The sequence below is a fragment of the Stegostoma tigrinum genome, chromosome 11 (genome assembly GCF_030684315.1).
Source record: "Stegostoma tigrinum isolate sSteTig4 chromosome 11, sSteTig4.hap1, whole genome shotgun sequence".
Taxonomy (NCBI): domain Eukaryota; kingdom Metazoa; phylum Chordata; class Chondrichthyes; order Orectolobiformes; family Stegostomatidae; genus Stegostoma; species Stegostoma tigrinum.
The window spans coordinates 68,907,033-68,931,216 of record NC_081364.1 but is presented as its reverse complement, the minus strand read 5'-3'; the positions used below and the strand labels follow the sequence as shown (position 1 = coordinate 68,931,216).

Sequence of the window (24,184 nt, the reverse complement as noted above, 5' to 3'; positions counted from 1 at the left end):
TCATCCGTGTGAATCTCCGCTGGACACGCTCCAGGGCTAGTATGTCCTTTCTGAGGTGTGGGGCTCAAAATTGGACACGGTATTCTAAATGGGGCCTAACTAGAGCTTTATAAAGCCTCAGAAGCACATCGCTGCTTTTATATTCCAACCCTCTTGCGATAAAGGACAACATTACATTCGCTTTCTTAATTACGGACTCTACCTGCAAGTTAACCTTTAGAGAATCCTGGACCAACACTTCTAGATTCCTTTGTCCTTGAGCTTTACGAATTTTCTCACCATTTAGAAAATAGTCCATGCCCGTATTCTTTTTACCAAAGTGCAAAACCCCACATTGAATTTCATCAGCCATTTCCTGGACCACTCTCCTAAACTGTCTAACTCTTTCTGCCGCTTCTCCACCTCCTCAGTACTACCTGCCTGTCCACCTATCTTCGTATCATCGGAAAACTTCGCCAGAATGACCCCGGTCCCTTCATCCAGATCATCAATACGTAAGGTGAACAGCTGCGGCCCCGACACCGAAACCTGCGACACCAATCGTCACCGGTTGCCATGCCGAAAAACAGCCTTTTATCCCAACTCTCTGCCTTCTATCAGACAGCCAATCCTCAATCCAAGCCAGTAGCTCATCTCGAACACCATGGGCCCTCACCTTGCTCAGCAGCCTCCCGTGAGACACTTATGTAAGGCCTTTTGGAAGTCTAGATAGATAACATCCACTGGGTTTCCCTGGGCTAACATACTTGTTACCTCTTCAAAGAATTCTAACAGGTTTGGCAGGCACGACCTCCCCTTACTACATCCATGCTGACTTGTTCTAATCTGACCCTGCACTTCCAGGAATTTCAAAATCTCATCCTTGACAATGATTCAAGAATTTTATCAACTACCAAAGTCAGGTTAATCGGCCTGTAATTTTCCATCTTTTGCCTTGATTCTTTCTTAAACAAGGGGGTTACAACAGCAATTTTCCAATCATCTGGGACTTACCCTGACTCCAGGGACTTTTGAAAGATCACATCCAAAGCCTCTGCTATTTCCTCAGCCACCTTCCTCAGAACTCTAGGATGTAGCCCTTCGGGGCCAGGAGATTTAGCAATTTTTAGACCTTTTAGCTTTTCTCGCACTTGCTCTTTTGTAATGCCTACCATACTCAACTTTGCCCCCTGACTCTCCCTAAGTGTTGGCATACTACTCATGTCTTCCACTGTGAAGACTGACGCAAAGTACTTATTAAGTCCTTCAGCTACTTCCTTATCTCCCATCACTAGCCTTCCAGCATCAATTTGGAGCGGCCCAGTGTCTACTTTTGCCTCATGTTTGTTTCTTATGTATTGAAAGAAGCTTTCACTGTGATTTCTAATATGACTAGCTAGCCTACCTTCATATTTGATCCTCTCCTTCCTTTTTGCTCGTTTGTCTCCTCTGCACCTATCTTCCCCTCTGTCCATCTTCAATCTGCCTTCCCCCCTCCCTGTTTATTTCAGAACTGTCTCCTCCTCCCTCTTTTCTGATGAAGGGTCTCGGCCCGAAATGTCAGCTTTTGTGTTCCTGAGATGCTGCTTGGCCTGCTGTGTTCATCCAGCTCCACACTTTGTTATCTTGGATTCTCCAGCATCTGCAGTTCCCATTTTCTTTTTATTTTGGGGGCAGCTGCTGTCAATACCCACCCAAACAAAAGCTTCATTTGTCATTTTCAAAATTGGTAATCGCCCACAATCTGCTGAGTGAACAAAAAAAGTACCCATTTGCCTGTGACTCTCAGATGGATTTCTTTCCGATTTATTTATTCTTTAATGAGACATAGCTGTTGCTGATTGTCCAGCATGAACTGACTTCTTGAACAGCTTCATGTTGCTGTACAGAGACCCACAATGCTGTTCCAAAAGAGATTACGAAGATTGATTCAGTAACAACCATTCATTTCCAAATAAGTTTGTGAGTAGCTTGGAGGTGATTTTTACTGGCGTTAGTGCTACCATGTCTGATGTCCTTGCCCTTTAAGATGAGTTTTCTAAGTCTGGAAAGGTGTGTGTCAGAATAGTGGGTAAAAAATGTGGCAGTGCATCTTGTACAGGGACACATTATTGTCTCTTGGAGTTGGCTGTGGAGAGAATGGAGACGGTGCCAATCAAGGGGCTGCTTTGGCCTAGACTCAAGATTGTTTTCAGTGTTGTTGGATCTGCACCGTTATTGACACACTTCTGACTTGAGAATTGGAGGAGGGCTGCAGGCTTCGGAGTGTCAGCAGTTTCTACATCAAATCGCAGAGTCGTCTTGCTTTGTCTCTGAGTCTGTGGCCCCGAGTGATATCTAAAACCAGGTCATCTCTCTTGTGAGCTTGTTATTCTAAACTGGACATTGCGCTTTCTTTACTCAGAGTAGTCAGGGAATGGAATGCTTTGCTTGCAACGGTAGTAGATTCGCCAACTTTCGGTACATTTAAGTCATCATTGGATAAGCATATGGACGTACATGGAATAGTGTAGGTTAGATGGGCTTCAGATCGGTCTGACAGGTCGGCACAACATCGAGGGCCGAACGGCCTGTACTGCGCTGTAATGTTCTATGTTCTAATGGTCTCTTCATTATAGAAAAGAGGTGATTGCATTTGAGCATGTGTGGAGGACATTCATCAGGATGTTCTGAGGGGGTGAAGCATTTTAACTCGATGGAGAGTCTGGATAAGTTTGAGATAACAGGAACTGTCAATGCTGGAGTCTGAGATAACACAGCGTGGAGCTGGAGGAACACTGCAGGCCAGGCAGCATCACTGTTTTATCTGGATAAGGTTGGCTTGTTTTCTTCCGAATCGGGAAGGTTGAAGAAGGTCCTGAAAAAATGGTCTGCATTCTGATGGGTCTAGGCGAGGGAAGCAGAACGACCATTCATGGGGTGGGAGGTCGGGGGGGGCGGGGGGACGGGGGGGAAGAGATACATACATTTAAGCTAAAAGGCTCAGAAGGAATTTCAGGAAAGAAAAGACACCCAGAAGGTGCTGGGGGTTTGGGACTTTAGTTGAGGTGGTGGATAATCTTTTCACATTAAAGAAAAAGGGTTGGTACAGCACTTAAAATGAAATAACATTCAAGGCAACAGGCCTATTGCTAAAACATGAGCCGAACGTGAACCTAGTGTGGCTTCAGTGGTTACAGACACAATGGAATGAAGTGCTTGTTCAATTCACACGGATGATCCCTGGAATGGTAGGCTTAACCTACGATGAATGGCTAAGGATCCTGGGATTGTACTCACTACAGTTTAGAAGGTTGAGGGGAGAACAAATAAAAACTTACAAGATAATGTATGGTTTAGAAGAGGTGGACGCTAGGAGGTTGTTTCCGTTAGCAGGGGAGACGAGGACCCGTGGGCACAGCCTTAAAATTCGAGGGGTTCAATTTAAAACTGAAATCAGACGACATTTCTTCAGGCAGAAAGTGGTGGGCTTGTGGAATTCATTGCCACAGAGTGCAGTGCAGGCTGGGATGTTGGACGCCTTCAAGGCAGAGATCGACAAATTCTTGATCTCAAAAGGAATCAAGGGCTACGCGGAGAGTGCAGGGAAGTGGTGTAAAAATGCCCATCAGCCATGATTTAAATGGTGGAGTGGACTTGATGGGGCGAATGGCCTTACCTCCACTCCTATGTCTCTTGGCCTTATGGTCTAATTCTGGAGAATTCTCTTATTCTATGATTCTGGAGCAGGGGACAGTGAGTGGACAGCACAGGACAGTTCACCTAACTTCTCCTTTACCAATCTTCTATCTGCCTCCCCACTTCTCCCTATTTTTTTCAGAATCCCCTTCTCCTCCCCCATTTTTGAAGAAGGGTCTCGACCCGAAACGTCAGCTTTCTTGCTTCTCTGATGCTGCTCGGCCCGCTGTGTTCATCCAGTTCTACACCTTGTTCTCTCAGATTCTCCAGCATTGGCAAGTTCCTACTATCTCTTGAGGAAGCTTACTTGTTTTTGCACCCAAACTGTGGTGAGAATGTGGAACGCACCGACTGTGTGGGTGGTAGAGTCAGAAACCATGATAACATTTAACAAGTCTTTGATTGGGCATTTGCGATGCCAAGGCATACAAGGCTCTGGGTCGAGAGCTGGGAAATGTGATGAGAATAGTTCGGGACTTGCATCTTGTGAGGGCACATACAATTTGCTGAAGGGTCTGTTCCATTGCCATAGCACTCTATTATGCTGTCCCTCAATGATCCTACGACAACTAAGTGAAGGTTTACAGAAACAGATAGTTTTCAAGGACAAAGCCAAAAAGGAAAAGTGATGCACAGGCAAAGTGCACGTAAGAATTTAACCAAGGATTAACACCACTGAAGAACTGGAATTTGTGCCAATGCACCAAATGTGCAGATGAAAATGCAGTGTCCAGTTTGATTGCAAACAGCAACAACCACCAGTTAGTAACACGATCAATGGAAATATCTGAATGCCTGTTGTTGTGATCTGAAGCATTTACCTGCGTCGAGTGAAATCCACCACCATAGTTCTGTTGCATCGTTGGCCACCTCGCAATCGGTGTTGCATAGTCAATATCATTCCTTGACAACGCTTGAAGCAAGGCATAAGCAGTGGTTTCCACAGTCATCGCAGAAGCCTGTGCTGCTTCAATTGGATACGGCTTCTCGTCCTCCAACAATGGAGGCTTTCCAGGAACCAACATCAGAATCTGTCATTTGACAAAGGGATTAGCTGAGAATAAACTTTACATCATATAGATTTTTGTTTGCATTTCACCAACACAACAATGGTCAAGATCCAGCATTATCTCACCACTGATGTCTATAACATTCTCCATACTTTCCGCTCAGTGATGGGTCCTTTTGTTTGGGAAAAATAGGCACCTTCGAATGCAAATGAATCAAGGTGAGCTTTAGTTTCTCATCAGGCTACATGGCAGTTATTACAAGATGTTATGAACAAAAGGTGAAGGAGCAGATGAAACCATTCACCAGTCTGGATGATCTTCTTGCCCTCATCCTGAGGAGGCATCACAGATCTTAACTTACACGCACTTCAAATTATTTCATGCAATGACAAGACTGAATGTTCCGGATACTGCAAATGCCATGGCACCTGGCAGCATCCCACAAACTGTATTGGAACAATGTGCCCCAAGGTCGCCACACCAACAGTAAATGTTTTCCAGTACATTTTTAAACACTTGCAACACTCACATTTCATCGAAAGATGACCTATCACGCAATCGGCAGACAAATTGTCCTGACCAATTATGACCTCAATGTATTCTCAATCATCAGCAAAGTAATGCAACATCTGGATGACAGTGCTGTCAAACAGCTGTACACTAAGGTTCAGTTTACTTTTCGTCATGCCACACTTCTCGTAACCTCGTTCAGGATTTACCACAAATATGATCAGAGATCCTGAGCTTGAAAAGGAAGGAAACTGCAATCTGTCATTTCCACCAAGGTAACTTCTGATTGAATGTGGTGTGAAGCAGAGGAATAGAAAATTGAGTCAGTGGCATTCACTGGATACCTGCACTGGTTGAAGTCATGTCTTCATTTGAACCAAAGTGGAGACATGAACGTTCATTGAATATTGTCCAGGTGTCCAGCAGAATTCATGACTTTTCCAACAGTGAAGTCAATGATGAGAAAATACAGTGAGACTTGGACAACGATCAGGCTTGGCCTGATAAACGATAAGTAACATTTGCACCATACAAGTGCTAAGCAGCAATCAGCTCCAACAAGAGCGAATATGACCATATCACAAAATTCCATGTCCTTACCCTCACATCATCCTTACATTTTTTTTAAATGTGCAAGTGTTATCCAAGCCATGCAGGGTAATGGGCCAGGTGTTGGAAATGAGGTTAGAACAATTCAGTGCTTTTCTTTGACTCTCACAGAATCCGTGAGCTAAAGAATTTAATTCTCCTGTACTGTAGACCACTGAGGTGCTTGGCTATCCACTTAATCAAGGTTAACACTGATCTAAAACTAAACTGGAACGGTTATATAATCAGCAGCAGCCAGGTCCGTGGTACAAACCGCCCTGCTGTGGGACAGGGTCAGGCAAATCCAAGTGAGTGATCGTGGTTGGAGACTCATTCGTTGGGGGCATAGTTTCTGCAGCCACATTTGAGATACCAGGGCTGTGTGTTGCTTCCCTGGTACCAAGGTCAAGGACATCTCTGAGTGGTTGCAAGAAATTCTTGAGGGGGAGGGTGAGCAGCCAGAGGCCATTGTGCACATTGGTACCAATGACGTAGGTAGAAAGAGGGATGAGATCCTGTGGACTGTGTACAAGGAGTTCGCAAAGAGGCTGAAAGGCAGGACCTAGAGGGTAATCATTTATGGGTTGCCACGAGTGCCACATGTTAGTGAGTTAAGTCAGAGAAAGATAGGTGAGACGAATGCATTGGTTAAGGAGCTGGTACTGGGGGCAGGCTTTCAGGTTCATGGATAATTGCGACCGCTTCTTGGGCAAGGGGTGACCTGTGTAAGAGGGATGGGTTGCACCTAAACTGAACGGGAACAAATACCCTCACAGGGAGGTTTGCTAGTGCTACTTGGGAGGATTTAAAGACTGGCAGGCAGCTGGGAACCAGAGCAGCAGGTCAGCAAGTAGATGAATTGATGGCAGGTACATGCTAGGACCAATAAATCAGAAAAGAATGGCAGTCAGAGACAGGTACATGAACATGATGGCACGAACAAGCTGAACTATGTTTATTTCACTGCAAGGAGTATTACAGGTAAGGCAGATGAGGTTAGAGCCTGGATCAGTACATGGGACTCTGATGTTGAGGCCATTACAGAGGCTTGGTTGAGACAGAGACAGGACTGGCTGCTCAATGTTCCAGGGTTTCATTGCTTTAGACAAGTTAGAGGGGAAGATAAAAGAAGGAGGTGCACTCCTAACCTGTGGGACATGTTACATCTGTACCTAGAAAGGACATTCTGGAGGGCTTGCCCACTGAGGCAATAGAGGTAGCGTTCAAAAATAAGATAGACACAATCACTCTGATCAGATTAAACTAATAGCCTGCTCCCCTGTTGCCACTGACACACTGAGGAACAAATATGTAGGCAGCTTTTGAAACGACGCAATAACTCAGAGTTGTCACAGTCAGTGAATTTAACCTCCCCGGTATTGACTGGGACTCCCTTACAACAAGAGTTTAAATGAGGCTGAATTTGTTAAGTCTATCCAAGAGAGTTTCTTGACACAGTATGTGGATAGAAGATGGGCCAGACTGGACTTTGTCCTGGACAGGTAACTGGTGAGAAGGGTGGGAAAGCATTTTGGAAATAGTGATCACAACTCCTTCAATTTTAAGATTGCTATGAAGAAGTATAAGTCAGGACCTTGGGGGAGAGTAAATTATATCAATTTTAGGTAGGAGCTGGGGAGTGTTAATTGGGAGGAGCTGTCACATTTGCCATATGGGAATTGTTTAAAGGCCTGCTTATGAGTTTAGGATCAGGAAGGAGGAAGGACAAGGATGGCAAGGTAAAAGACCCTTGGATAATTGGGGAGGTTGTGAAGTTAGTCAAAAGGGAAAAACAAAAATATGTCAGGTTTAGGAAGCTAAAATCGAACAGGGCTGACATAAAGAAAGTAGAAAAAGAAAGGCGATCAAATGACCTTGGCAAGGAGGGTTGAAGGAAATCCCAAGGCATTCTGTGCATACATCTAAAACAAGGGGATAAATAGCAAGAAGGTACGACCATTCAGGATAAAGGAGGGAACTTGTGTTTGGAAGCAGAGGATGTGGGCAAGATCCTAAATTAAGTCCGTGCATCACTATTCACTCAGGCGAAGGGTGTGGAGGATAGTGGGATTTGTGTGGAGCATGCTCATATGATAACAGCATTTTGAAATCAAGAAAGAGCATTAAGGTGGATAAGTCCTCAGGACCCAATGGTATCTCCACAAGGTTTTTGAGCGAGGTGAGAGAGGAGATTGTCGGGGCATTCAGCAATATCTTTGTATCCTTGGTAGCCACTGGAGGGGTACTGGAGGATTAGCAAGTTGCTAAATGTTCTTCTTCTGTTCAAGAAGGGAAATAGGGTCAATCCAGGAAACTCTCGACTAGCGAGTTTCTCATCGTTCATTGGAAGCTATTGGAGAGAATTCTTAGGGATTGTATTTATCTGTATTTGGAACAGCATGGCCTCATTAGGGACAGTCAGCATGGCTTTGTGCAGGGCAGGTCATGTCTTACTAACTTGACTGAATTTTTTGAGGAGGTGACGAATGTGATCAATGAAGGTAGAGCAGTGGATATTGTCGACATGGATTTTAGCAATACTTTCAACAAGGTGCCTCATGATAGGATCATCCAGAAAATTAAGATGCACCGAGTCAATGGTGGCTTGGATGCTTGGATTCACAACTGGCTTGCCCAGAGAAGACAGAGGCAAGAGGTGGAATGGTGCTTTTCAGGCTGTAGATCCAGGATGATTGGTGTTCCGCAGGGATCTGTGCTGGGACCTCTGCTGTTTGTGGTCTATACAAAATGATTGAGGTGAAAATATAGATGGATGGGTTTGCAAGTTTGCAGACAATAGAATGATTGGGAGAATCGTGATGAGTGTAGACGTCATATAAGGATACAGATCAGTTGCAGAAACGGCAAGTGGATTTTAATCCATTAAATGTGAGATGCTCCACTTTGGGAAATCAATTATTACAGAAAAATATACAGTTAATGGCACCCCTCAGTGCAGAATTGTTAAGGTGGGGATGCAGGTGCACTCAATCTGTTCATTGAGAACTGTCGACGTGCTATCACCTCAATTTCTCTGTTCCCTGCACCAAACCCAACCTACGTCCTGCCCAACTGACTGCCCTCCATGCACTCATATCTCACCCTGACTTTGTTCTTAAGCCTGCCGATAAGGTGGTGCTGTTGTGGTCTGGTGAGCTGAAGTCTACCTTGCAGAGGCTGAGCGCCAGCTCTCAGATACCTCCTCCGACTTCTCCTGGACCATGACCGCACCGGGCCATTGTATCTACTACAGTAACTGATCTTGGTCTATCTGGTGATCTTCCCCCTCTGTTTCCAAGCTGAAAGGCCACAGCTCCCCACAGGTTGCTCCTACGTCCCCCTAAAAATCCACAAATGAGACCGTCCTGGCAGACCCATTGTTTCAGCCTGTTCCTGCCCCACAGAACTCATCTCTTCCGACCTTGACTCAATCTTCTGTCCCCTGGTCCAAGCACTGCCCACGTACATCCAGAAATACTCTGACATTTTACGCAGTTTTAAAAACATCAGTTTGCCGGTTCCAGCTGCGTCCTCTTTCCCATGAACGTGTAATTCCTTTACACATCCATTCCCCACCAGGAGGTTCTTCGGGCTGTCCCCTTCTTCTTGGAGCAAAGACCTGAACATTCCCCTCCCACCACCACCCTCCTCCACTTGGTCGACCTCATCCTCACCCTCAACAACTTGTTGTTTAACTCCTCTCATTTTCTTCGGGTAAGAGGAGCAGCTCCGGGCACCTGCGTGGGCCCGAGTTCAACCTGTCTCTTCACGGGGTACGTGGAACATTCCCACCCACAACACTTTCTCCGATACATCAATGATATCATCCAGCTGCTTCTCTCTCTTGTCTGAAATTGGAAAACTTCATCAACTTCGCCTCCAATTTCCATCCTGCCCTCACTTTCACCTGCTCTACCTCTGACTCTACCCTTCCCTTCCTCAACATTTCTGCTTCCATTCCTGGGGGTAGGCTTCGCACTAATATCCATTACAAACTCTCTGACTCTCACAGCTACCTGGTCTATATATCCTCACACCCCACTTTCTGTAAAGACTCCAACCTCTTCTCTCACTTCCTCCATCTCCATCGAACATGTTCTCATGAGGCCAACATCAACAAGGGAGCCTCCAAAATGTCCATCTTCTTCCTCAACTGAGGATTCTCCGGCTCCGTGGTCGACAGGGCCCTCAACTGTGTCCAACCCAGCACTTCTGCCCTCACCTTTTCTCTTCCCTCCCAAGATAGCAATAAGGTTCCACTTGACCTTACCTATCAACCCACATGCCCACAGCCATACCAACCTCAGGCACCATTTCCACCACCACCAGCAGGATGCCGCGACCAGACACATATTCCCCTCCCCTCCCTTATCCGCCTTAACCGGATCACCAGGAGGAAATGCAAGCAGACACGGGGAGAACGTGCAAACTTTGCACAGACAATTGCCCGAGGCTGCAGTGCGAACCACTGAGCCACCGTGCTGCCCAGAATCTTGGTGGTGTGGATGAGCAGAGAGATCTCGGTGTCCATGTGCGTAGATCCCTGAAAGTTGCCACGCAGATTGATAGGGTTGTTCAGAAGGCGTACGGCGTGTTAGGTTTTATTGGTACAGAGACTGAGTTTCGGAGCCATGAGTTCATGTTGCAGCTGTACAAAACACTGGTGCGGCCGCGCTTGGACTATTGCGTACAGTTCTGATCGCCACATTACTGGAAGGATTTGGAGGGGGTTTCTTAGGATCTTGTCTGGTGTGGAAGGAAGGTCTTATGAGGAAAAGCTTCGGGACTTGAGGCTGTTTTTGTCAGAAGAAGGTGAAGAGGCAACTTAATAGAGACATACAAGATAATCAGAGGATTAGATAGGTGGACAGCGATAGTCTTTTTCCTCGATGGTGATGGTGAGCACGAGTGGAGATAGGTTTAAATTGAGGGGAGATAGATATGGGACACATGTCAGAGGGAGGTTCTTTATTCAGAGAGTAGTATGGGTGCGGAATGCCCTGCCTGCAACAGGAGTAGATTGCCAAGTTTAAGGGCATTTAAATGAACATTGCTAAATATATGGATGGTAATGGAATAGTGTCGGTTAGATGGGCTTCAGGTTGGATTCACAGGTTGGCGCAACATCGAGGGCTGAAGGGCCTGTACTGCGCTGTAATGTTCTATGTTCTATGTCATAATACTTCAGTGAATTCTGGTTACCCTGCCGTAGGAAGAATGCTGTTAAACTATACAGAGTGCAAAAATAATTACAAAAGGTCATTGCCGGGACTGGAGGGTTTATGAGGAGTGGTGGATAGGCTCGGACTTTTTCCCTGGAGTATCGGAGACGAAGGGGTGACTTCCAGAGGTGTAAAAAATCATGATGGGCATTGATAAGGGGAATAACCAAGGTAGGGGAGTCCAAAGCTAGAAGGGAGTAGGTTCAAATGTGAAAGGGGAAAGATTTAAAAGTGACCCAACCGGCAACTTTTCCCACACAGAGGGTGGTGCGTGAATGCAATGAGCTGCCAACAGACGTGGTAGAGGCAGATAAAATTTCTGTATTTAAAAGACATTTGGACAGGTACACAATGAGGAAAGGTTTAGACGGATACCAAACGCAGGCAAATGGGACCGGTTAAGTTTGGGACATCTGATCAGTACAGATGATTAGGAGTGAGGGTCCTGATTCTGTGCTGTATGACTCTATGAATCTATGACTGAAGAGCTAACTAGGTGTGTGGATGAGGGCAATGCATTTGACACAGTCTACTTGGGCTTCAGCAGAGCTTTTGACAAGATTCCCCATTTGAAGACTGTTAGAATAGGAAACAGTCCATGGGATCCGAGGACACATGTGCACAGGAAATCATAACTCATGTAATTTGAATGAGTTTTTTAAAGTAGTAATGAAGAGCATTGATTAAGGCAGAAACATGGACGTATATGGGTTTCAGTAAGGCGTTCAAGAAGGTTCCTCACAGTAGTCCAGTAGGGAAGTTAAATCACACGGAGCACAGGGAGAGCTAGCCATAGAAGATAGAACATAGAACATTACAGCACAGTACAGGCCCTTCGGCCCTCGATCTTGTGCCGACCTGTCATGCCGATCTCAAGCCCATCTAACCTGCACTATTCCATGTACGTCCATATGCTTGTCCAATGACCACTTCAATGTACCTCAAGTTGGCGAATCTACTACCGTTGCAGGCAAAGCGTTCCATTCCCTTACTACTGTCTGAGTAAAGAAACTACCTCTGACATCTGTCCTGTATCTTTCACCCCTCAATTTAAAGCTCTGCTCCCTCATGCTCGCCATCACCATCCCAGGAAAAAGGCTCTCCCTATCCACCCTATCTCACCCTCTGATTATTTTATATGTTTCAATTAAGTCACCCCTCAACCTTCTTCTCTCTAATGAAGACAGCCTCAAGTCCCTCAGCCATTCCTCGTAAGACCTTCCCTCCATACCAGGCAACATCCTAGTAAATCTCCTCTGCACCCTTTCCAAAGCTTCCACATCCTTCTTATAATGCGGTGACCAGAACTGTATACAATACTCCAATGCGGCCGCACCAGAGTTTTGTACAGCTTCACCATAACCTCTCGGTTCCGGAACGCGATCCCTCGATGAATCAAAGCTAAAACACTGTATGCCTTCTTAACAGCCCTGTCAACCTGGGTGGCAACTTTCAAGGATCTGTGTTCATGGACACCGAGATCTCTCTGCTCATCTATACTACTAAGAATCTTACCATTAGCCCTGTACTTTGCCTTCTGGTTACTCCTGCCGAAGTGCATCACCTCACGCTTGTCTGCATTAAACTCCATTTGCCACCTCTCAGCCCAGCTCTGCAGCTTATCTGTGTCTCTCTGCAACCAATCCTTTGTCACTATCCACAACTCCACCTATCTGAGTGTTGTCTGCAAATTTACTAACCCATCCTTCACTGCCCTCATCCAGGTCATTTATAAAAATGACAAACAGCAGTGGACCCAACACCGAACCTTGCGGTACCACCAGAAACTGGTCTCCAGGATGAACGTTTCCCATCAACTACCACCCTCTGTCTTCTTTCAGCAGGCCAATTTCCGATCCAAACTGCTATATCTCCCACAATTCCATTCCTCTGCATTTTGTACAATAGTCTGTTATGGGGAACCTTATCGAACGCCTTGCTGAAATCCATATACTCCACATCAACCTGTTTACTCTCATCTACCTGATTGGTCACCTTCTCAAAGAACTCAATAAGGTTTGTGAGGCACGACCTACCCTTCACAAAACTTTGCTGACTCTCCCTTATCAATGTATTCTTTTCTAGATGATTATAAATCCTGTCCCTTAGAACCTTTTCCAACACTTTACCAACAACTGAGGTAAGGCTCGCTGGCCGATAATTACCAGGGTTGTCTCTACTCCCCTTCTTGAACAGGAGAACCACAATTGCTATCCTCCAGTCATCTGGCACTATTCCTGCAGACAATGACGAGTTAAAGATCAATGCCAAAGGCTCGGCAATCTCCTCTCTGGATTCCCTGAGGATCCAAGGATAAATCCCATCCAGCCCAGGGGTCATAGCTATCTTCACCCTCTGTAGGATTTCAAATACCTCTTCCTTGTGAACCTCAATCCCACCTAGTCCAGTAGCCTGTATCTCTGTATTCTCCTCGACAACATTGTGGTTTTCTAGAGTGAATACTGTTGAAAAATATTCATTTCACGCTTCCCCTATCTCATCTGACTCCACACACAACTTCCCACTACTATCCTTGATTGGGCCTAATCTTACTTTTCTCATTCTTTTATTTCTTAAATACCGATAGAAAACCTTATGGTTTACCCTGATCCTATCCGCCAACAACTTCTCAAGTCTCCTCCTGGCTCTTCTGAGCTCTCTCTTTCGGTCTTTCCTGGCTACCTTGTAACCCTCAAGCACCCTGACTGAGCATTCACATCTTATAGTAACAGAAGCCTTCTGCTTCCTCTTGACCAGAGATTCCACTTCCTTCGGAAACCACGGCTCCCGCGCTCTACAGCTTCCTCCCGGCCTGACAGGTACATACTTATCTAGGACACACAGGAACTTTTCCTTGAATAAGCTCTACATTTCTATTGTGCCCATCCCTTGCAGTTTCCTTCCCCATCCTATGCTCCCAAAATCTTGCCAAATCTCATCGGAATTGCCTTTCCCTCAGATATAACTCTTGCCCAGTGGTGTACACCTATACCTTTCCATCACTAAAGTAAACATAACAGAATTGTGATCGCTGAGGTTGGCAGTTTATTATCTTAGAATTGTGATCGCTATCACCAAGGTGATCACCTACTTCCAAATCTAACACCTGGCCAGGCTCATGACCCAGTTCCAAATCTGATGCGGTCACTGCACTCCAATTCCATTAGTCACGACATCCCACTTCCCTCAGTCACTGCATCCCACTTCACTCAGTCACTGCACCCCAAGGCCCGTCAGGCACTGCATCCCCATTACCTCATTCACTCCTTCCCATTACGTCAGTCACTGCATCCCATTTCACTCAGTCACTACATCCCACTTCACTCAGTCACTGCCTCCCATTACCCTCTGTCACTGCATCCCATTACCCTCTGTCACTGCATCCCATTTCCCACGGTCACATCATCCCATTTCACTCAGTGACTGCATCCCATTTCACTCAGTCACTGAATCCCATTTCAGTGAGTCACACCCTCCCATTTCAGTGAGTCACACCCTCCCATTTCAGTGAGTCACACCCTCCCATTTCAGTGAGTCACACCCTCCCATTTCAGACAGTCACTGCATCCCATGTCCCCAGAGTCACTGCGTCCCATTACACTCAGGCACTGCATCCGATTTCCCTCAGTCACTGCATCACATTTCACTCAGTCTCTGCTTCCAATTTCCCTCAGTCACTGCGTCCCATTTCCCTCAGTCACTGCAAACCATTTCTGACAGTCACTGCAACCCATTTCACACAGTCACTGCATCTCCTTCCACTCAGTCAGTGCATCTCATTTCCCTCAGTCACTGCATCTCATTTCCCTCAGTCACTGCATCGCATTGTCCTCAGTCACGGCATCCCATTACACTCAGTCACTGCATCCTATTTCCCTCAATCACTGCATCCCAATTCACTCAGTCACTGCATCCCATTTCACGCAGCCACTGCACCCCACTTCACTCAGTCACCGCATCCCATTTCACTCAGTCACTGCCTCCCACTTCACGCAGTCACTGCCTCCCATTTCAGTCAGTCACTGCATCCCATTTCAGTCAGTCACTGCATCTCATTTCATTCAGTCACTGCATCCCATTTCACTCAGTCTCAGCATCCCATATCACTCAGGCACTGCATCCCATTTCCATCAGTCACTGCATCCCATTTCCTTCAGTCACTGCATCCCATTACACTCAGTCACTGCATCCCTTCTAACGGAGACAGTGAATCCTATTCAACTGCAACAATGAATCCATTTCGATCATCACCACACCCAATTCCCCACAGTCACGGCATCACATTACACTCAGTCACTGCATCCCATTACAGTCAGTCACTGCATCATATTTCCCTCAGTCACTGCGTCCCATTTCACGCAGTCACTGCATCCCATTTCACTCAGCCAGAGCATCCCATTACCCTCAGTCACTACATAACATTTCACTCAGTCAGAGCATTCCATTTCACTCAGTCAGTGCATCCCATTACCCTCAGTCACTGCATCTCATTTCCCTCAGTCACTGCATCTCATTTCGTTCAGTCACTGAAACCCATTTCCATTAGTCACTGCATCCCATTATCACTCAGTCACTGCATCCCATTTCACTCAGGCACTCCCTCCCATTTCAGTCAGTCACTCCCGCCCATTTCACTCAGTCACTGCCTCCCACTTCACTCAGTCACTGCCTCCCAAATTCAGTCAGTCACTCCCTCCCATTTCACTCGGTCACTGCATCTCTTTTCCCTCAGTCACTGCATCCCATTTCCCTCAGTCATTGCATCCAATTTCCCTCAGTCACAGCAGCCCCTTTCACTCAGTCACTGCATCCCATTTCACTCAGTGACTGCATCCCATTTCCCTCAGTCACTGCCTCCCTTTTCCCAGTGTCACTGCAAACCTTTCCTGCAGTCACTGCAACCCATTTCCCACAGTCACTGCATCCCATTTCACTCAGTCACTGCATCCCATTTCACTCAGTCACTGCATCCAATTTCCCTCAGTCACTGCATCCAATTTCCCTCAGTCACTGCATCCAATTTCCCTCAGTCACTGTATCCCATTTCCCACAGTTACTGCATCCCATTTCACTCAGTCACTGCATCCCATTTAACTGAGACAGTGAATCTCATTGAACTGAGACAGTGCATCCCATTTCCCTCAGTCACTGCATCCCATTTCACTCAGTCACTGCAACCTATTTCCCACAGTCACTGCATCTGCTTTCCCTCAGTCACAGCATCCCAATTCACTGAGACAGTGAATCTCATTGAACTGAAACGGTGCATCCCCTTACCCTCAGTCACAGCATTCCATTTCCCAGAGTCACTGCATCTCATTTCCCTCAGTCACTGCATCCCATTTCACACAGCCACTGCATCCCATTTCCATCAGTCACTGCACCCCATTTCACTCAGTCACTGCATCACATTACCCTCAGTCACTGCATCACATTACCCTCAGTCACGGCATCCAATTACCCTCAGTCACGGCATCCCATTTCACTCATTCACAGCTTCCCATTTCACTCAGTCACTGCATCCCATTTCATTCAGTCACTGCATCCATTTCCCCACAGTCTCCGCATCACATTTCACAGAGACACGGCGTCCCATTTCACTTCACCACTGCAACCCGTTACCCTCAGTCACAGCATCCCGTTTCCACAGTCACTGCATCTCCTTTCCCCAAGTCACTGCATCCCATCTCCACGGTCACTTGCACCCATTTCATTCAATCACTGCCTCCCATTTCCATCACTCACTGCATCCCATTTCCCTCAGTAACTGCATCCCATTTTACTCAATCACTGCATCCCATTTCCCTCAGTCACTGCATCCCATTTCCCTCAGTCACTGCATCCCATTTCACTCAGTCACTGCATCCCATTTCACTCAGTCACTGCATCCCATTTCACTCAGTCACTGCATCCCATTTCACTCAGTCACTGCATCCCATTTCACTCAGTCACTGCATCCCATTTGCATCAGACACTGCATCCCATTTGCATCAGTCACTGCATCTCACTTCACTCATTCACTGCATCCCATTTCCCACAGTCACTGCATCCCATTTCCCACAGTCACTGCATCCCATTTCACACAGTCACTGCATCCCATTTCACACAGTCACTTCATCTCATTTCCCACAGTCACTTCATCTCATTTCCCACAGTCACTGCATCCCATTTCCCACAGTCACTGCATCTCCTTTCCCTCAGTCACTGCACCTCATTTCCTCACTCAGTGCAACCCATTTCCCACAGTCACTGCATCCCATTTCCCTCAGTCACTGCATCACATTTCACTCAGTGGCTGCATCCCATTTCACTCAATCACTGCCTCCCATTTTCCTCAGTCACTGCAACCCATTCACCACAGTCACTGCGTCTCCTTTCCCTCAGTCACAGCATCCCATTTCACTCAGTCAGCGCATCCCATTTCCCTCAGTCACTGCATCCCATTTCACTCAGCCACTGCTTCCCATTTCACTCAGCCACTGCATCCCATTTCACTCAGCCACTGCCCCCCATTTCACTCAGCCACTGCCCCCCATTTCACTCAGCCACTGCCCCCCATTTCACTCAGCCACTGCATCCCATTTCACAGAGCCACTTCATCATATTCACGCAGTCATTGCATCCCATTTCACTCAGTCACAGCATTCCATTTGACTCAGTCACTGCATGCTTTTTAACGGAGACAGTGAATCCTATTCAACTGAGACAGTGCATCCATTTCGCTCAGTCACCGCACCCTATTCCCCTCAGTCACCGCATCCCATTTCACTCAGTCACCGCATCCCATTTCACTCAGTCACCGCATCCCATTTCCATCAGTCACTGCATCCCATTACCCTCAGTCACTGCATCCCATTACCCTCAGTCACTGCATCACATTACCCTCAGTCACTGCATCGCATCTCACTCAGTCACTGCATCTCATTTCCCTCAGTCACTGCATCTCATTTCACTCAGTCACTGCATCTCATTTCCCTCAGTCACTGCATCTCATTTCCCTCAGTCACTGCATCGCATTTCACTCAGTCACTGCATCTCATTTCCCTCAGTCACTCACTCCCATTTCAGTCAGTCACTCACTCCCATTTCCCTCAGTCATTGCGTCCCATTTCGCTCAGTCACTGTGTCCCATTTCTCTCAGACACTACATCCTATTTCACGCAATCAGTGCATCACATGTCATTCAGTCGCTGCACTCCATTTCATTCAGTCACTGCATCCCATTTCCCATAGTCACTGGATCTAAATTCCTCAGTCACGTCATCCCATTACACACAGTCACTGCATCCCATTTCACTCAGCCAGAGCATCCCATTACCCTCAGTCACTGCATAACATTTCACTCAGTCAGAGCATTCCATTTCACTCAGTCAGTGCATCCCATTACCCTCAGTCACTGCATCTCATTTCCCTCAGTCCCTGCATCTCATTTCCCTCAGTCACTGCATCTCATTTCGTTCAGTCACTGAAACCCATTTCCATTAGTCACTGCATCCCATTATCACTCAGTCACTGCATCCCATTTCACTCAGTCACTGCATCCCATTTCACGGAGACAGTGAATCCTATTCAACTGAGACAGTGAATCAATTTCCATCAGTCACCACACCCTATTCCCCACAGTCACGGCATCACATCACATGCGGTCACTACATCCTATTTCACTCAGTCACTGTGTCCCATTACCCTCAGTCACTGCATCCCATTTCACTCAGGCACTCCCTCCCATTTCAGTCAGTCACTCCCGCCCATTTCACTCAGTCACTGCCTCCCACTTCACTCAGTCACTGCCTCCCAAATTCAGTCAGTCACTGCCTCCCATTTCACTCGGTCACTGCATCTCCTTTCCCTCAGTCACTGCATCTCCTTTCCCTCAGTCACTGCATCTCCTTTCCCTCAGTCACTGCATCACATTTACCTCAGTCACTGCATCACATTTACCTCAGTCACAGCATCACATTACCCTCAATCACTGCATCCCATTTCCCTCAGTCATTGCATCCAATTTCCCTCAGTCACAGCAGCCCCTTTCACTCAGTCACTGCATCCCATTTCACTCAGTGACTGCATCCCATTTCCCTCAGTCACTGCCTCCCTTTTCCCAGTGTCACTGCAAACCTTTCCTGCAGTCACTGCATCCCATTCCCCTCAGTCACTGCATCCCATTACACCGAGTCACACGATGCCAGTTCCCACACACACTGTATCTCCTTACCCTCAGTCACTGCATCTCCTTTCCCTCAGTCACTGCATCCCATTACTCTCAGTCACTGCGTCCCATTTCACTCAGTCAGTGCGTCCCATTTCCCACAGTCACTGCATCTCTTTTCCCTGAGTCACTGCAGCCCATTTCACTCAGCCACTGTGTCCCATTTCTCTCAGCCACTGCGTCCCACTTCACTCAGTCACTGCGTCCCATTTCCCACAGTCACTGCATACCCATTACCCTCAGTCACTGCATACCCATTACCCTCAGTCACTGCATCCCGTTTCCACAGGCACTGCACTTCCTTTCCCTCAGTCACTGCATCCCATTTCACGCTGTCACTCCATCTCATTTCCCTCAGTCACTGAATCCCATTTCCCACAGTCACTGCATCTCCTTTCCCTCATTCACTGCATCCCATTACCCACAGTCACTGCATTTCCTATCCCTCAGTCACTGCATCCCATTTCACTCAGCCACGGCATCCCATTTCACTCAGCCACGGCATCCCATTTCACTCAGCCACGGCATCCCATTTCACTCAACCACGGCATCCCATTTCACTCAGCCACGGCATCCCATTTCACTCAGCCACGGCATCCCATTTCATTCAGCCACTGCATCCCATTTCACTCAGCCACTGCATCCCAAGTCACACAGTCACCACATCCCAGTTCACACAGTCACCACATTCCAGTTCAGACAGTCACTGTGTGCCATTTCAAACAGTCACTGCATCTCATTTCACTAATTCAATGCTTCACATTACACTCAGTCAGTGCGTCCCATTTCACTCAGTCACTGCGTCCCATTGCCCACAGTCACTGCATTTCCTTTCCCTCAGTCACTGCATCCCATTTCCCTCAGTCACTGCATGCCATTCCCCACAGTCACTGCCACTCCTTTCCCTCAGTCACTGCATCCCATTTCCATCAGTCACTGCATCCCAGTTCACTCAGTCACTGCATTCTATTTCCCTCAGTCACTGCATCCCATTTCCATCAGTCACTGCATCCCCTTGCCCTCAGTCACTGCATCCCCTTGCCCTCAGTCACTGCATCCCCTTGCCCTCAGTCACTGCATCCCCTTGCCCTCAGTCACTGCATCCCATCAACTTCAGTCGCAGGATCCCATTTCAAACAGACACTGCATCCCAGTTCACAGTCAGTGCATTTGCATCAGTCACTGCTTCCCATTTCACTCAGCCACTGCATCCCATTTCACTCAGCCACTGCATCCCATTTCCATCAGTCACTGCATCCCAGTTCACTCAGTCACTGCATTCTATTTCCCTCAGTCACTGCATCCCATTTCCATCAGTCACTGCATCCCCTTGCCCTCAGTCACTGCATCCCCTTGCCCTCAGTCACTGCATCCCCTTGCCCTCAGTCACTGCATCCCCTTGCCCTCAGTCACTGCATCCCATCAACTTCAGTCGCAGGATCCCATTTCAAACAGACACTGCATCCCAGTTCACAGTCAGTGCATTTGCATCAGTCACTGCTTCCCATTTCACTCAGCCACTGCATCCCATTTCACTCAGCCACTGCATCCCATTTCACTCAGCCACTGCCCCCCATTTCACTCAGCCACTGCCCCACATTTCACTCAGCCACTGCATCCCATTTCACAGAGCCACTTCATCATATTCACGCAGTCACTGCATCCCATTTCACCCAGTCACAGCATTCCATTTGACTCAGTCACTGCATGCTTTTTAACGGAGACAGTGAATCCTATTCAACTGAGACAGAGCATCCATTTCGCTCAGTCACCGCACCCTATTCCCCTCAGTCACCGCATCCCATTCCACTCAGTCACCGCATCCCATTTCACTCAGTCACCGCATCCCATTTCACTCAGTCACCGCATCCCATTTCACTCAGTCACCGCATCCCATTACCCTCAGTCACCGCATCCCATTACCCTCAGTCACTGCATCCCATTACCCTCAGTCACTGCATCCCATTACCCTCAGTCACTGCATCACATTTCACTCAGTCAGAGCATTCCATTTCACTCAGTCAGTGCATCCCATTCCCCTCAGTCACTGCATCTCATTTCCCTCAGTCACTGCATCGCATTTCACTCAGTCACTGCCTCCCATTTCAGTGACTCCCTCCCATTTCCCTCAGTCATTGCGTCCCATTTCGCTCAGTCACTGTGTCCCATTTCTCTCAGACACTACATCCTATTTCACGCAATCAGTGCATCACATGTCATTCAGTCGCTGCACTCCATTTCATTCAGTCACTGCATCCCATTTCCCATAGTCACTGGATCTAAATTCCTCAGTCACGTCATCCCATTACACACAGTCACTGCATCCCATTTCACTCAGCCAGAGCATCCCATTACCCTCAGTCACTGCATAACATTTCACTCAGTCAGAGCATTCCATTTCACTCAGTCAGTGCATCCCATTACCCTCAGTCACTGCATCTCATTTCCCTCAGTCCCTGCATCTCATTTCCCTCTGTCACTGCATCTCATTTCGTTCAGTCACTGAAACCCATTTCCATTAGTCACTGCAACCCATTATCACTCAGTCACTGCATCCCATTTCACTCAGTCACTGCATCCCATTTCACGGAGACAGTGAATCCTATTCAACTGAGACAGTGAATCAATTTCCATCAGTCACCACACCCTATTCCCCACAGTCACGGCATCACATCACATGCGGTCACTACATCCTATTTCACTCAGTCACTGTGTCCCATTACCCTCAGTCACTGCATCCCATTTCACTCAGGCACTCCCTCCCATTTCAGTCAGTCACTCCCGCCCATTTCACTCAGTCACTGCCTCCCACTTCACTCAGTCACTGCCTCCCAAATTCAGTCAGTCACTCCCTCCCATTTCACTCGGTCACTGCATCTCCTTTCCCTCAGTCACTGCATCCCATTTCACTCAGTCACTGCATCACATTTACCTCAGTCACTGCATCTCCTTTCCCTCAGTCACTGCATCTCCTTTCCCTCAGTCACTGCATCTCCTTTCCCTCAGTCACTGCATCTCCTTTCCCTCAGTCACTGCATCTCCTTTCCCTCAGTCACTGCATCCCATTACTCTCAGTCACTGCGTCCCATTTCACTCAGTCAGTGCGTCCCATTTCCCACAGTCACTGCATCTCTTTTCCCTGAGTCACTGCAGCCCATTTCACTCAGCCACTGTGTCCCATTTCTCTCAGCCACTGCGTCCCATTTCACTCAGTCACTGCGTCCCATTTCCCACAGTCACTGCACACCCATTACCCTCAGTCACTGCATACCCATTACCCTCAGTCACTGCATCCCGTTTCCACAGGCACTGCACTTCCTTTCCCTCAGTCACTGCATCCCATTTCACGCTGTCACTCCATCTCATTTCCCTCAGTCACTGAATCCCATTTCCCACAGTCACTGCATCTCCTTTCCCTCATTCACTGCATCCCATTACCCACAGTCACTGCATTTCCTATCCCTCAGTCACTGCATCCCATTTCACTCAGCCACGGCATCCCATTTCACTCAGCCACGGCATCCCATTTCACTCAGCCACGGCATCCCATTTCACTCAACCACGGCATCCCATTTCACTCAGCCACGGCATCCCATTTCACTCAGCCACGGCATCCCATTTCACTCAGCCACGGCATCCCATTTCACTCAGCCACGGCATCCCATTTCATTCAGCCACTGCATCCCATTTCACTCAGCCACTGCATCCCAAGTCACACAGTCACCACATCCCAGTTCACACAGTCACCACATCCCAGTTCACACAGTCACCACATTCCAGTTCAGACAGTCACTGTGTGCCATTTCAAACAGTCACTGCATCTCATTTCACTAATTCAATGCTTCACATTACACTCAGTCAGTGCGTCTCATTTCACTCAGTCACTGCGTCCCATTGCCCACAGTCACTGCATTTCCTTTCCCTCAGTCACTGCATCCCATTTCCCTCAGTCACTGCATGCCATTCCCCACAGTCACTGCCACTCCTTTCCCTCAGTCACTGCATCCCATTTCCATCAGTCACTGCATCCCAGTTCACTCAGTCACTGCATTCCATTTCCCTCAGTCACTGCATCCCATTTCCATCAGTCACTGCATCCCCTTGCCCTCAGTCACTGCATCCCCTTGCCCTCAGTCACTGCATCCCATCAACTTCAGTCGCAGGATCCCATTTCAAACAGACACTGCATCCCAGTTCACAGTCAGTGCATCCCATTTCACTCAGTCACTGCATCCCATTTCACTCAGTCACTGCTTCCCATTTGCATCAGTCACTGCTTCCCATTTCACTCAGCCACTGCATCCCATTTCACTCAGCCACTGCATCCCATTTCACTCAGCCACTGCATCCCATTTCACTCAGCCACTGCCCCCCATTTCACTCAGCCACTGCCCCACATTTCACTCAGCCACTGCATCCCATTTCACAGAGCCACTTCATCATATTCACGCAGTCATTGCATCCCATTTCACTCAGTCACAGCATTCCATTTGACTCAGTCACTGCATGCTTTTTAACGGAGACAGTGAATCCTATTCAACTGAGACAGAGCATCCATTTCGCTCAGTCACCGCACCCTATTCCCCTCAGTCACCGCATCCCATTTCACTGAGACACTGCATCCCATTACCATCAGTCACTGCATCCCATTACCATCAGTCACTGCATCCCATTACTCTCAGTCACTGCATCCCATTTCCCTCAGTCACTGCATCCCATTTCACTCAGTCACTGCATCCCATTTCACTCAGACTCTGCAGCCCATTTCACTCAGACACTGCAGCCCATTTCACTCAGACACTGCAACCCATTTCCCTCAGTCACTGCATCCCATTCCCCTCAGTCACTGCATCCCATTTCCCTCAGTCAGTGCATCCCATTTCACTCAGCCACTGCAACCCATTTCCGTCAGTCAGTGCATCCCATTTCCCTCAGTCAGTGCATCCCAGTTCCCTCAGTCAGTGCATCCCATTTCACTCAGTCACTGC

The 24,184-nt window shown here is 47.5% G+C and overlaps 1 protein-coding gene across 1 annotated transcript in view; it reads right to left on the bottom strand.

Moving 5' to 3' along the window:
• The window catches only part of LOC132210215 (complement C4-like), a 243,164-nt gene that overhangs the window by 120,054 nt on the left and 98,926 nt on the right, over positions 1–24,184 (bottom strand). Inside the window, exon 5 of the mRNA XM_059649655.1 lies at positions 4,479–4,688. Coding sequence (XP_059505638.1) covers positions 4,479–4,682 — 204 coding nt within the window. The 5' untranslated portion in view covers positions 4,683–4,688. The remainder of the gene's footprint in view (positions 1–4,478; positions 4,689–24,184) is intronic.